This window comes from Hyperoodon ampullatus (assembly GCF_949752795.1).
Source record: "Hyperoodon ampullatus genome assembly, chromosome: 3".
Lineage (NCBI taxonomy): Eukaryota > Metazoa > Chordata > Mammalia > Artiodactyla > Ziphiidae > Hyperoodon > Hyperoodon ampullatus.
In genome coordinates this window covers 95,398,342-95,412,824 of record NC_136916.1, presented here as the reverse complement: position 1 = coordinate 95,412,824, position 14,483 = coordinate 95,398,342, and the positions used below count along the sequence as shown (strand labels likewise).

Genomic DNA, 14,483 nt, shown 5'->3' with positions numbered 1-14,483 from the left:
GTTGCCACATGGTTAAGAATGACTTCTGAAATTTGTATTTCTGAATTGTGGAGAGCATAACAAGAGGTTCTCATATAAGGCCAATAGGGCCCTATGATAAAATCACAACGTAGCTCAAGAGTAGTGGGTGGCTGATCTCAAACTTGGGTTTTTTATTTTTTACCTTATATGAATGAAGCAGTTGACTGACTGATTCTGTGACTTTTTTAGTGATTGGAAGAATGTTTACAGTGATGATAATTAAGACAGAAGTTCAGAGCCATTCACAGAAAATGGAGGTTTTTGTAGATCATTTGTTTAGCTGCAAGGCAGTACAATATGGTAACTCAGAAACTTTCTTCATCTTTTTAATGTAAACACCATTAGCATCCTGTTTTATAGGTGGCAACACCAGTAGTGAGGTATCATTTTGGGTTGTTAGATTCTTCACCTATTCTAGAGCTTCCTCTTTTTTTATTTAAATTTTTTTTTTCTTTTAAGGTAAGTGCAGGCAGCATAAAGGTAGCTTGGTTGTGCAAAGAGCACTGACATTTTCCATCAGAAAGTCTAGGCTCAGGACTTCCGTGGTGGTCCAGCAGTTAAGGATCTGCCTTCCAATGCAGGGGATGCGGGTTCAATCCCTGGTCAGGGAACTAAGATCCCACATGCCGCAGGGCAACTAAGTCTGCGCGCTCTAGAGCCTTCATGCTGCAGCTAGAGAGCCCGCTGCCACAGCTACTGAGCCCGTGTGCCACAAGGAAACATCCCACATGCCACAACGAAGATCCCGTGTGCTGCAACTAAGACCCAATGCAGCCAAATAAATAAATATTTTTTTTAAAAAAAGAAGAAGAAGAAAGAAAATCTAGGCTCAAGTCAGACTCACTGGCCAGGTTATCTGAATTAGTCACTTACCCTCCTCCTGCCTCAGCTTCCTCGTTGGGGATTGTTGTAAGTCCTCAGTGAGATAATACGTATAAGAACATAATGTAAATATAAGCTGTTAACTTTTCTAAAATTGAAGTATAGTTGATGTACAATACTATATAAGTTACAGATGCATAATTTAGTGATTCACAGTTTTTAAAGGTTATACTCCACTTATAGTTATTATAAAATATTGGCTATATTCCCTGTGTAGTACAATATATCCTTTAGCTTATTTTATACATAATAGTTTGTACCTCCTAATCCCCTACCCCTATATTGCCCCTCCCTGCTTCCCTCTCCCCACTGGTAAGCACTCGTTTGTTCTCTATATCTATGAATCTGTTTCTTTTTTGTTATATTCACTAGTTTGTTGTATTTTTTAGATTTCACATATAAGTGATAGCATACAGTGTTTGTCTTTCTGTGTCTGACTTATTTCACTTAGCATAATCTCCTCCGAGTTCATCCATGTTGTTGTAAATGGCAAAGTTTCATTCTTTTTTTATGACTGAGTAGTATTCTATTGTATGTATATACACCACATCTTCTTTATCCATTCATTCCATATTTTGGCAATTGTAAATAATACTGCTATGAACATGGCGATGTATGTATCTTTTCAAATTAGCATTTTTGTGTTTTTCAGGTATATACCCAGGAGTGGAATTGCTGGGTCATATGGTAGTTCTATTTTTAGGTTTTTATTTTTTTTTTAATATTTTTTAAAATATTTATTTATTATTATTATTATCTTTTGGTTTCTTTTTTTTAACATCTTTATTGGAGTATAATTGCTTTACAGTGGTGTGTTAGTTTATGCTTTATAACAAATTGAATCAGTTATACATATACATATGTCCCCATATCTCTTCCCTCTTGCGTCTCCCTCCCTCCCACCTTCCCTATCCCACCCCCCAGGTGGTCACAAAGCACTGAGCTGATCTCCCTGTGCTATGCGGCTGCTTCCCACTAGCTATCTGTTTTACGTTTAGTAATGTATATATGTCCATGCCACTTTCTCACTTCGTCCCAGCTTACCTTTCCCCCTCCCCATATCCTCAAGTCCATTCTCTAGTAGGTCTGCATCTTTATTCCTGTCTTGCCCCTAGGTTCTTCATGACCTTTTTTTTTTTTTCAGATTCCATATGTATGTGTTAGCATATGGTATTTGCTTTTCTCTTTCTGACGTACTTCACTCTGTATGACAGTCTCTAGGTCCATCCACCTCACTACAAATAACCCAGTTTCGTTCCTTTTTATGGCTGTGTAATATTCCATTGTATATGTGTGCCACATCTTCTTTATCCATTCATCTGTTGATGGACACTTAGGTTGCTTCCATGTCCTGGCTATTGTAAATAGAGCTGCAATGAACATTTTGGTACATGACTCTTTTCTCAGGGTATATGCCCAGTAGTGGGATTGCTGGGTCGTATGGTAGTTCTATTTTTAGTTTTTTAAGGAGCCTCCATATTGTTCTCCATAGTGGCTCTATCAATTTACATTCCCACCAACAGTGCAAGAGGGTTCCCTTTTCTCCACACCCTCTCCAGCATTTATTGTTTGTAGATTTTTTGATCATGGCCATTCTGACTGGTGTGAGATGATATCTCATTGTAGTTTTGATTTGCATTTCTCTAATGATTAATGATGTTGAGCATCCTTTCATGTGTCTGTTGGCAATCTGTATATCTTCTTTGGAGAAATGTCTATTTAGGTCTTCTGCCCATTTTTGGATTGGGTTGTTTGTTTTTTTGATATTGAGCTGCGTGAGCTGGTTGTAAATTTTGGAGATTAGTCCTTTGTCAGTTGCTTCATTTGCAAATATTTATTTATTATTTATTTATTTAGGCTGCACCGGGCCTTAGTTGCGGCACACAGGGTTTAGTTGCGGCATGCGAACTCTTAGTTGTGGCATGCATGTGGGATCTAGTTCCCTGACCAGGAATTGAACCCAGGCCCCCTGCATTGGGAGCTCAGAGTCGTACCCACTGAACCACCAGGGAAGTCCCTATTCTTAGTTTTTATTATTATTATTTATTTATTTTTGGCTGCATCGGGTCTTAGTTGAGGCATGCGGGATCTTCATTGAGGCACACTGGATCTTTCATTGTGGTGCGCGGACTCCTCTCTAGTTGTGGCGTGCAGGCTCCAGGGCACGGGGGCTCTGTAGTTTGCGGCACACGGGGTCTAGTTGAGGCATGCGGGCTCAGTAGTTGTGGCGTGCAGGCTTAGTTGCCCCGCAGCATGTAGGATCTTAGTTCCCTGACCAGGAACCGAACCTGCGTCCCCTGCATTGTAAGGCGGATTCTTTACCACTGGACCACCAGAGAAGTCTCTATTTTTAGAGAAACCTCCGTACTCTTTTCCACAGTGGCTGCGCCAGTTAATTTTCTCCACATCCTCACCAACATTTGTTATTTGTGTTCTTTTTGATGATGGCCATTCTGACAGGTGTGAGGTAATATCTCATTGTGGTTTTGACTTGCATTTCCCTGATGATTAGCAATGTTGAGATCTTTTCATGTACCTGTAGGCCATCTGCATTTCCTCTTTGGAAAAATGTCTCTTCAGGTCTTCTGCCCATTTTTTAATCAGGTTGTTTGTTTTTTTGATGTTGGGTTGTATGAACTGTTTATATATATATATATATATATTTGATATTAACTGTGTATTGGTCATATCATTTGCAAATATTTTCTCCCATTCAGTAGGTTGTCTTTTTGTTTTGTTGATAGTTTCCTTTGCTATGCAAAAGCTTTTAAGTTTAATTAGGTCCCATTTGTTTATTTTTACTTTTATTTCCTTTGCTTTAGGAGACATCCAAAAAAATATTGCTGCGATTTATGTCAAAGAGTGTTCTGCCTTTCTTTTCCTCTAAGAGTTTCATGGTTTCTGGTCTTACATTTAGGTCTTTAATCCATTTTGAGTTTATTTTTGGATATGGTGTTAGAAAATGTTCTAATTTCATTCTTTTACATGTAGCTGTCCAGTTTTCTCAGCACCTCAGGTATTAACTTTTAAAAATAACTTTATTGAGATGTAGTTTACACACCATAGAATCTACCCATTGAAAGTGGTTGAAAGTGGTTCAGTGGGTTTTTATATATTCATAAAGTTGTGTAGCCATCACTACAGTTAATTTCAGAACATTATCATCACCCCAGAAAAAAACCCTGTACTTATTGGTACTCAGTTCCCTCTATTGCTCCTAGCCTTAGGAAGCCACTAACTTACTTTCTGTCTCTATAGATTTGCCTATTTCTGGGCATTTTATATAAATGGAATCATAAATATGTAGTCTTTTGTGCCTCCTTCTTTCATTTAACATATATTTGAAGTTCATTCATGCAGCATGTATCAATACTTCATTCCTTTTTATGGCTGAATAATATTCCATTATGTGTATATACCACATTTTATTTATTAATCTGTTTTGATATCTTTGCTGTTGTGAATAGTGCTACTATGAACATTCATGTACAAATATTTGAGTATCTATTTTCAATTCTTTTGGGTATATACATAGGAGTGGAATTGCTGAGTCATATGGTAATTTTATGTTTAACTTTTTGAGAAACCACCAAACTGTTTTCCCTAACAGCTGTACCATTTTAAAACATTCCCACCAGCAATGTATAAGAGTTCCAGTTTGTCCACATTCTTGCCAACACTTGTTATTTTTTCTTTTTTTGATAATAGCTATCTGGTGAATGTGAAGTGTCTTATTGTGGTTTTGATTTGCATTTTCCTGTTGACTAATGATGTTTAGAATCTTTTCAAATCCTTGGTGGAGAAATGTCTGTTCAAGTGCTTTGCGCATTTTTAAATTGGGTTATTTGTCTTTTTGTTGTTGAGTTATAAGAGTTCTTTATATGTTCTGGTTACTAGACCCTTATCAGATAACATGATTTGCAAATATTTTCTCCCATTCTGTAGGTTGTATTTTTCACTGTCAAGTATTGTTTAATGCACAAAATTAAAAAATTTTTATGCACAATAAATTTTTTCTTTTCTTGCTGCAGCTTTTGGTATCTAAGAATCTTACCAAATCCACATTCATGAGTATTTACCTGGATGTTTTCTTGTAAGAGTTTTATAGTTGTAGGTCTTATGTTTAGATCATTGATCCATTTTTTTAAATTTTATATTGGAGTATAGTTGATTTACAATGTTGTGTTAGTTTCAAGTGTACAGCAAAGTGATTCAGTTATACATGTACATATATCTTTTCTTTTTCAGATTCTTTTCCCATACAGGTTGTTACAGAGTATTGAGTAGAGTTCCCCGTACTATACAGTAGGCCCTTGTTGATTATCTATTTTATGTATAGTAGTGTGTATATGTTAATCCCAACCTCCTAATTTATCCCTCTCCCCCTCATTGATCCATTTTGAGATCATTTTTTGTACATGGTGTGAGGTAAGAGTCCAACTTTATTCTTTGGCATGTAGCTATCCAGTTGTCCCAGTACCACTTGTTGCAGAGACTGTTCTTTCCCCAGTCTTGGCACCATTGTTGAAAATCAGTTGTTCATGGATATATGGATTTATTTGTTGACTGTATTCTGTTCCATTGATCATTATGTTTATGGTTATGCCAATACCATACTGTTTTGATTACTGTAGCTATGTAGTCAATTTTTAACTTGGGAAGTGTTAAGTCCTCCACCTTTGTTCTTCTTCAAAATTGTTTTGGCTATATGGGGCCCTCTGCATTCCCATAGGAATTTTAGTATCAGCTTATCAATTTCTGCAACAGCAAAAGAAGCAGCTGGGATTTTTATAGGAATTATGTTGAATCTGTTTATCAAATTTGGAAGTATTGCCATCTAATATTAAGTCTTTTAATCCATGAATGTGATATCTTTCTACTTACTTAGGTATTATTTAATTTCTTTCAACAGTCCTTTAGTTTTGGGTGTGAAAGATTAGCACTTGTTTTGTTAAATTTATTACTAAATATTGTATTCTTTTGGATGCTACTGTAAATAGAATTGTTTTCTTTGTTTCATTTTTGGATTATTCATTGCAAGTATATAGAAATACAGTTAATTTTTGTATATTGACCCTATTAAGAATTAAGTAAAAAATTTCATAATTGGGGTTATTTTATTTTATTTATTTATTTTTTTTGCGGTATGCGGGCCTTTCACTGTTGTGGCCTCTCCCGTTGCGGAGCACAGGCTCCGGACGCGCAGGCTCAGCAGCCATGGCCCACGGGCCCAGCCGCTCCGCGGCATGTGGGATCTTCCCGGACCGGGGCACGAACCCGTGTCCCCTGCATCCGCAGGCGGACTCTCAACCACTGCGCGCCACCAGTGAAGTCCCTGGGGTTATTTTAGAACGTTATGAAAAGAGTTTAATATTTATTATATTCCTTTATTCCTTCCATAAAGTTCCTTAAATTCACACACACAAAAATAGTTTTGTTTCATAAAAGCCTGCTTTTTGTTACGGGGAGAAAGCCTAGATTGCATTTGTTTAAGAGAATAGCGTATTTATTCACATGTTTGCTGGGGTGGAGCTGAGGGAGGCATTTTTCCTAATGAAGAAAGATGGAGAGTGGTGTTTTTAAAATACAGCCTGTGTCTTGACCACCTTAAAAATGTGACAGTGGCTCTCTGTGGCTTCATTATGTTTCTAATGGGACACCATTGGAGTGGACCCAAGAATCAACTGTTTTCTTCCATTATGTGAGGTTGAGGAAGAGCAGTGCGTTACCAACGGGATACAACAGTATCCTCAGTATTCTCTCATTTTAAGTCTATTCCACCTTAATGCTTTCAAGTACTTTTGGTGTATTTATATTCAGTATTTCTAATGTACTTATAAGATACATTGGAGTTTCTTACAGGAAACCAAAACATTTATTAACTCCTTCCCCGCCCTTAATTCCTTTCTCCTATGTAATAGAAATCAGTCTACAAATATTTCATTGCCACTTAAAAACCAAACAAATATATTTTAAACAGATTTGAAATCAGGAAAAAACTGAAAACAGCCAAAAAGAAAGAAAAGAAAGAAAAAAAGAAAAAGCAAGAAGAGGAGCAGGAAAAGAAGAAACTGACACAGATTCAAGAATCTCAGGTAGGAGATTCAATAGTCCTCGTTATCCAAAGAATAAAACCTCTATTTTGAGTGTGTATGTGTGTTTATATAAAAGATGGGTTTATATTAATCAGCCTAGGTCAGTTAGTGCAAGACTATTTATGTACTGTCTTCGTCTTATAGGTTTCATTAATCTCTGGACATATCCTTTCACCATTAGCTGTGCTGCTTAACTCCATGGGAATTCTACTCAAGTCTGCATGTAAAAAGCAGCTCATTGGTGTGTGAGCACTCCTTAAGGGAAAGTTTGTAAACTTCCTGTCCCAGGTAGCTGAATTGGTTATGATGTTTACTCAGGTGTATGTCATCCTGGACTTGGTAATAAATGTAGCTGGGAAAATTAGTCATCTCTGCATTTATCACAAAAAGCTTTGTTGACAGTATTAACATATAGTAGCTGTGATCTAGGGAGTCCTTCCAGAAAGTATTTATTCTTATACTTCTTAGGCTTTCTGTTTATTAGGCAGGTAAGACAGGGACTGACTTTACTGCTCTATCCTCTTTGTCCACAAGAGGATGCTCTCTCCTCTTAAGCAAATTTCAATTTCTGCAACCAATATAGATTCACATTGGAGAACTGAATGATTTTTAGATATAGAGAATGTTATCATCAGCTGTTGGTAAAAAGAGCCATCCTACATATTTTTCCCTTCCCAGGTAACATCCCATAACAAGGAACGACGTTCCAAACGGGATGAGAAACTAGATAAGAAATCTCAAGCCATGGAGGAGCTAAAAGCAGAGCGAGAAAAACGGAAGAACAGAACAGGTAGGTGGGGAAAATGTGATGGCTACTTTGCGTCTTTGATCATATGATTTAACTTCCTGATGCCAATTTTTATTTTTCCCCCTTTTTAGCTCTCTAGTGTAGGCAGTTCCAAACACATACAGAGAATAGTATAATGAAACTCCATGAACCCATCCTCCAACTTCAGCAGTCAACTCATAGCCAATCTTATTAAATCTACACTGCCCTCTTCCTTTGGGTTATTTTGAAGTAAGTCCCAGCATCATCATATTTCAACCATAAATATTTCAATATGTGTCTCTAAAAGATAAGGACTCCTATTTTAAACATAACTACAGTACCATTACTACACCTAAAAAATAGTAACAAATATTTTCTACCAGTCTGTAGGTTGTCTTTTCATTTTATTTGTGGTTTCCTTGGCTGTGCAAAAGCTTGTAAGTCTGATTAGGTCCCATGTGTTTATTTTTGCTTTTATTTCTTCCCTTTCTAAAAATTATTTATTTATTTATTTATTTATTTATTTTTGCGGTACGCGGGCCTCTCACTGTTGTGGCCTCTCCCGTTGCGGAGCACAGGCTCCGGACGCGCAGGCTCAGCGGCCATGGCTCACGGGCCCAGCCGCTCCGCGGCATGTGGGATCTTCCCAGACCGGGGCACGAACCGTGTCCCCTGCATCGGCAGGCGGACTCTCAACCACTGCACCACCAGGGAAGCCCTAAAAATTATTTATTTGTTTATTTATTTTTGTCTACATCAGGTCTTAGTTGCGGCACGCAGGATCTTTCGTTGTGGCGCGTGGGCTTCTCTCTGGTTGTGGCGTGTGGGCTCTGTAGTTGCAGCACACAGGCTCTCTAGCTGTGGCATGTAGGCTCAGTAGTTGCAGCATGTGGACTTAGTTGCCTGGTGGCATGTGGGACCTTAGTTCCCTGACCAGGGATCAAACCCACATACCCTGCACTGGAAGGTGGATTTTTAACCACTGAACCACCAGGGAAGTCCCTGCTTTTATTTCTATTGCCTCCATGGGATACTGACCTAAGAAAACACTGGTACGATTTATGTCAGAGAATATTTTGCCTGTGTTCTCTTCTAGGAGTTTTATGGTGTCATGTCTTATATTTAAGTCTTTAAGCCACAAAATGGTGATATTCTAATCTATCATTCTTTCTTCATTTATTATCTGGTATGCTTCTGGAAAGAGAAACTTCTCATCAGCTATTCAGTTACCACCAGGGACATTTTGTATAGGAAAGGCAGAGTAAATTATTGCCTTTTTTCCCCCTTTTATTTACTAGTTTTCAAAAGAATGAGATAGTTCCTTGGCAAACTCCAAAGATAACCAGTGAAATTTGTTTATTTTGAATATCCCTGTGAACTCATGGATTCTAACATACTTTATGGGTTTTTTTAATATAAATTTATTTTTATAAATTTATTTTTGGCTGCATTGGGTCTTCTTTGCTGCGTGCAGGCTTTCTCTAGCTGTGGTGAGCAGGAGCTACTCTTCGTTGCAGTGCGTGGGCTTCTCATTGCGGTGGCTTCTCTTGTTGCGGAGCACAGGCTCTAGGCGCGCGGGCTCAGTAGTTGTGGCGCACGGGCTTAGTTGCTCCTCGGCATGTGGGATCTTCCCGGGCCAGGGCTCAAACCCGAGTCCCCTGCATTGGCAGGTGGATTCTTAACCACTGTGCCACCAGGGAAGTCCCCATACTTTATGTTTTTACTCCATTGCAATTATTATTATTATTATTGTTGAGACTCAAATTGTCTTATCTTCAAGCAGTTGTAGCCTGTGTCCTTTTTTTTTTTTTTTTTTTTGTAGCCTGAGTCCTTTTGATGTGAAACCCCAGTAGTCTTTAATAGCTTTCTTGCTTTCTGGATTTGGAATCAGCCATTTCTCTAAGAAGCCCTGGTTTTTTTTTGGTTTGGGGTGGGGTTTTTTTTTTTTTCTCATGAGAAATTGTATTTAGACACCATAGTCTAGATGCAGGAGTGCAACTGGGTTGGTTATTATTTCTAAGTCTTTTCAGTGTCCACAGCTAGGATTTTTTTTTTAAGAATAAATTTATTTTGAGCCTCATACTGGTGTGTCTGTTTCAAAAATAGGATACCAAGTTTTTTTGTTTTGTTTTGGCTTATAGCAACTTTCTTAAGGTATAATTAAGGTACCATACTGTTTACTCATTTAAAGTATACAAGGCAATGGCTTGTAGTATATTCACAGCTATGTAGTAAAACTCAATGAGTTTTAAGATGTTTCATTACCCCAGAAAGAAACCCTATATCCCTTAACTGTCACCCCGCTACAGACCTGTTATCTCCCAGCCCTAGGCAACCACTGGTCTACTTTCTGTCACTATAGACTTGCCTATTTTGGGCATTTCATATAAATGGACTCATACAATATATGATCTCTTGTGTCTGGCTTCTTTCACGTAGCATGCTTTCTAGGTTCATCCATGTTGTAGCACGTAACAGTACTTCTTCCTTTTATGTCTGAATAATATTCCATTGTATGGATATACACATTTTATTTATCCGTTCACCTCTTGAGGGACACTGGGTTGTTTCCACTTTTTGACTGTTATGAATAATGCTGCTCTGAGCATTTATAGTGGAATTGTTAAAGCATATGGTAACTCTGTGTTTGACTTTTTTTTTTTTTTTTTTTTTGTGGTACACGGGCCTCTCACTGTTGTGGCCTCCCGTTGCGGAGCACAGGCTCCGGACACGCAGGCTCAGCGGCCATGGCTCACGGACCCAGCCGCTCCGCGGCGTGTGGGATCTTCCCAGACCGGGGCACGAACCCGTGTCCCCTGCATCGGCTGGCGGACTCTCAACCACTGCGCCACCAGGAAAGCCCTGTGTTTGACCTTTTGAGAAACTGCCAGGCTGTTTTCCAAGAGGCTTAACCATTTTGCATTCCCAGCAGCAATGTATAAGGGTTCCACTCTTTCCACATCCTCACTAACACTTGTCATTGTCTTATGATTATAACCATTTCAGTGGGTATGAAGTGGTATCTTGTTGTGGTTTTGATTTGCATTTTCCTAATGACTGGTGATGCTGAGTATCTTTCTGTATGCTTTTTGGCCATTTGGATATCTTCTTTGATGAAATGTCTAGTCAAGTCCTTTGCCCATGTTTTAATCAAGTTCTTTGGTTCTTGTTGTTGAGTTGTAAGACTTTTTAAATTATTTTGAATATTCTTTTTTTTTTTTTTTGTTGCTGTACGTGGGCCTCTCACTGTTGTGGCGTCTCCCGTTGCGGAGCACAGGCTCCGGACGCGCAGGCTCAGCGGCCATGGCTCACGGGCCCAGCCGCTCCGCGGCATGTGGGATCTTCCCAGACCGGGGCACGAACGCACGTCCCCTGCATCGGCAGGCGGACTCTCAACCACTGCGCCACCAGGGAAGCCCTGAATATTCTTTATCAGGGACATGGTTTACAAATATTTTCTCCCATTCTCCCATAGGTTGTCTGTTCACTCTTTAATAGTGTCATTTGATGTATAAGTTAATTTTGATGAAGTACTATTTACCTTCACTTTTCTTTCTTTTGTTGCCTGTACTTTCGGTGTCACATCCAATAAGTCATTGCTAAATCCAGTGTCATAAAGCTTTCCCCTGTTTCCTTTGAAGAGTTTGATAGTTTTAGCTCTTACATTTAGGTCTTTGATCCAGGGACTTCCCTGGTGGTCCAGTAGTTAAGACTCCACTCTCCCAATGTTGGGAACCCGGATTTGATCCCTGGTCAGGGAACTAGATCCCGTATGCCACAACGAAGGTCCTGCACGTGGCAACGAAGATCCCATGTGCCACAACTAAGACCTGGCGCAACCAAAAGAAAAGATCTTTGATCCATTTGAATTAATTTTTGTATATGGTGTAAGGTTAGAGTCCACTTTTTTTTTTTTTTTTTTTCCTGGCACATGGGATATCCAGTTTTCCCAGCACAAGTTTGTTTTTGGGTTTTTTTGGTTATTTTTCTTTGTTTGTTTTGTTTTTTAATATTTATTTGGCTGCATTGAGTCTTAATTGCAGCACACAAGATCTTCATTGCCATGTGCAGTATCTTCGTTGCAGCATGAGAGATCTTTAGTTGCGGCATGCAGACTTCTTAGTTGAGGCATGTGGGATCTAGTTCCCTGACCAGGGATCAAACCCGGGGCCCCTGCATTGGGAGCGTGGAGTCATAGCACTGGACCAGCAAGGAAGTACCACAGCACAAGTTTGTTTTTCTTTTGTTTTTTATAAATTTATTTATTTTTGGCTGCACTGGGTCTTTGTTGCTGTGTGTGGGCTTTCTCTAGTTGTGGCGAGCGGGGGCTACTCTTCATTGCAGTGCATGGACTTCTCATTGCGGTGGCTTCTCTTGTTGCGGAGCACGGGCTCTAGCTGCACGGGCTTTAGTAGTTGTGGCACGCAGGCTCAGTAGTTGTGGCTCACAGGCTCTAGAGCACAGGCTCAGTAGTTGTGGCGCACGAGCTTAGTTGCTCCATGGCATGTGGGATCTTCCCGGACCAGGGATTGAACCCGTGTCCCCTGCATTGGCAGGCAGATTCTTAACCACTGCACCACAAGGGAAGTCCCCCCACCCCAGCACAAGTTTTTGAAATGACTGGCATTTCCCTATTGATTGGTCTTGACACCCTTGTTGGAAATCATCTGACCATATATGCAAGGGTTTATTTCTGGGCTCTTTATTTCATTGGTCTGTATGTCTGTCTTTTGAATGACTATGTTTTAAAGTCACTTGTTGGGAGTTCCCTGGTTGTCTAGTGGTTAGGATTCAGCACTTTAACTGCCGTGGCCTGGGTTTAATCCCTGACCAGGGGAATGAGATCTTGCAAGCCCCACAGTCAAAAAAAAAAAACCAACACAAAACACTTGTTATAGTTGTTTTTTGTGTGGTTGTGCCATCAAATGAGTACTTTATTTTATTTTGCTTGTGATCTGTAGAGATGACTTATTTTTCTGTTCTATGATTATACACGATGCAAGGTTCCAAAGTCAAATCTACTAAGCAAGGTATATTCAGAGAAATTTAGCATCTATAGCCTTCTCTTTCACCCCTTGCCTCCCTCCCATAGTAGACGACCACTTAAAAAAATTTTTTTTATATCCTTCCTTTTTATTTTTTAAACAAAAGGACACAGATTCACCTTCCATCTTAGATTAATGTTAGTGCATTATACACACTTCTCTCTACCTTGCTTTTTTCACTTAACCATATATTCTAAAGATAACTCCTTAGTTTTTATGTTGAGCAATGGTTAGTTGACTACCTGTTTTTGTAAATAATTTTATTGGAATACAATGATGCCCATTTTTTCATAATTGTGACTACTTTCTGTCTGCAGTAGCAGAGTTGAGTAGTTGATTCAGTGACCATATAAAGCCTATCCTAAAAATATTTATGTGTTCATTTAAAACATTTTCTGACTCAGGATGCAGTGTAAGGCTCGGCTCTTTCCTTTTTTACAGCTGCAGCGTAGTTCATTGGGTGGATGTGCTAGAGGTGATTCAGCCACTCCCCTTTGTGGACATTTGGGTTGTTTTCACTCTCCTGCTATTACAGATAGTACTGTAAACTCAAAGTAAGTTTTTCCTGAAAGACTCTCTGAAGACATCTTAAGTTTTCCCCCAATTTTCCTGCCAATCTTCAAGTGCCTTGAGAGAAATAAAAGACAACTGTCAGTAGAGTTGGTGACCCTTTTTGCCCACTTAGTGACAGTCTTCCAGCCCTTTTTTTTTTGTCTACTGCGGCTTGACATTCGGTGTGACTTAAACTTTCTACTTAACGCACTTGTTTGTTTTTTTTTGCGGTATGCGGGCCTCTCACTGTTGTGGTCTCTCCCCTTGCGGAGCGCAGGCTCCGGACGCGCAGGCCCAGCGGCCATGGCTCACGGGCCCAGCCGCTCTGCAGCATGCGGGATCCTCCTGAACCGGGGCACGAACCCCTGTCCCCTGCATCGGCAGGCGGACTCTCAACCACTGCGCCACCAGGGAAGCCCAACGCACTTGTTAACACAAGTAATCACAAACCAGGCCAGAGAGGATGGAGCTGTCTATTGAGTCCTTTTCCATGTTCCAGTTCTTTTTCAGGGATGAAAGATGTTTCAGCTTCTTATTGAGAGAATCTAGGTAAACATTTCCTCTTTTTTTTAAGCTGAGCTTCTCGCCAAGAAACAGCCATTAAAGACCAGTGAGGTGTACTCTGACGATGAGGAGGAGGAGGAAGATGACAAGTCCAGTGAAAAGTCAGACCGCTCATCCCGAACGTCGTCATCTGATGAAGAAGAGGAGTAAGCTGTGTACATTTTGGTCTAGTAGTCAGGATAGGTGGGTTCTTTGGGGAGAGGCTTAGTGTAGTTTCCAAATTTCCCCTGTTCAGGTGACGAACTTTGGTTTGGTTCCATACCCTGAATTGCTGAGCTGGATTCCCCAGCACATCAGTCCAAACATATACTTCTGCTGTTGGCTCTTAGCCTGTACCCCTGCACATTTCATCAGGGTCAGGCGGGTAGGAGCTGCCTTCATGTCACCCTCAGATTGGCCAGGAGCTTCCATTAGTTTTCCTAGTCTGATAGGTTATCTGGGATGGAAGCCTCATTTGAGACAGTTCACACTACTGGTTAGGAATAGGATTCTATTCCCACTTTCCTGTTGCTTCATTTGTTTCTCCTACTGTGTGAAATCACCCATACTTCGGTT

General features: G+C 39.8%; 1 protein-coding gene across 1 annotated transcript in view; it reads left to right on the top strand.

Moving 5' to 3' along the window:
- The window catches only part of RTF1 (RTF1 homolog, Paf1/RNA polymerase II complex component), a 47,586-nt gene that overhangs the window by 25,887 nt on the left and 7,216 nt on the right, over window positions 1-14,483 (top strand). Inside the window, exons 5-7 of the mRNA XM_079700051.1 lie at window positions 6,884-6,998; window positions 7,677-7,788; window positions 13,939-14,074. Coding sequence (XP_079556177.1) covers window positions 6,884-6,998; window positions 7,677-7,788; window positions 13,939-14,074 — 363 coding nt within the window. The remainder of the gene's footprint in view (window positions 1-6,883; window positions 6,999-7,676; window positions 7,789-13,938; window positions 14,075-14,483) is intronic.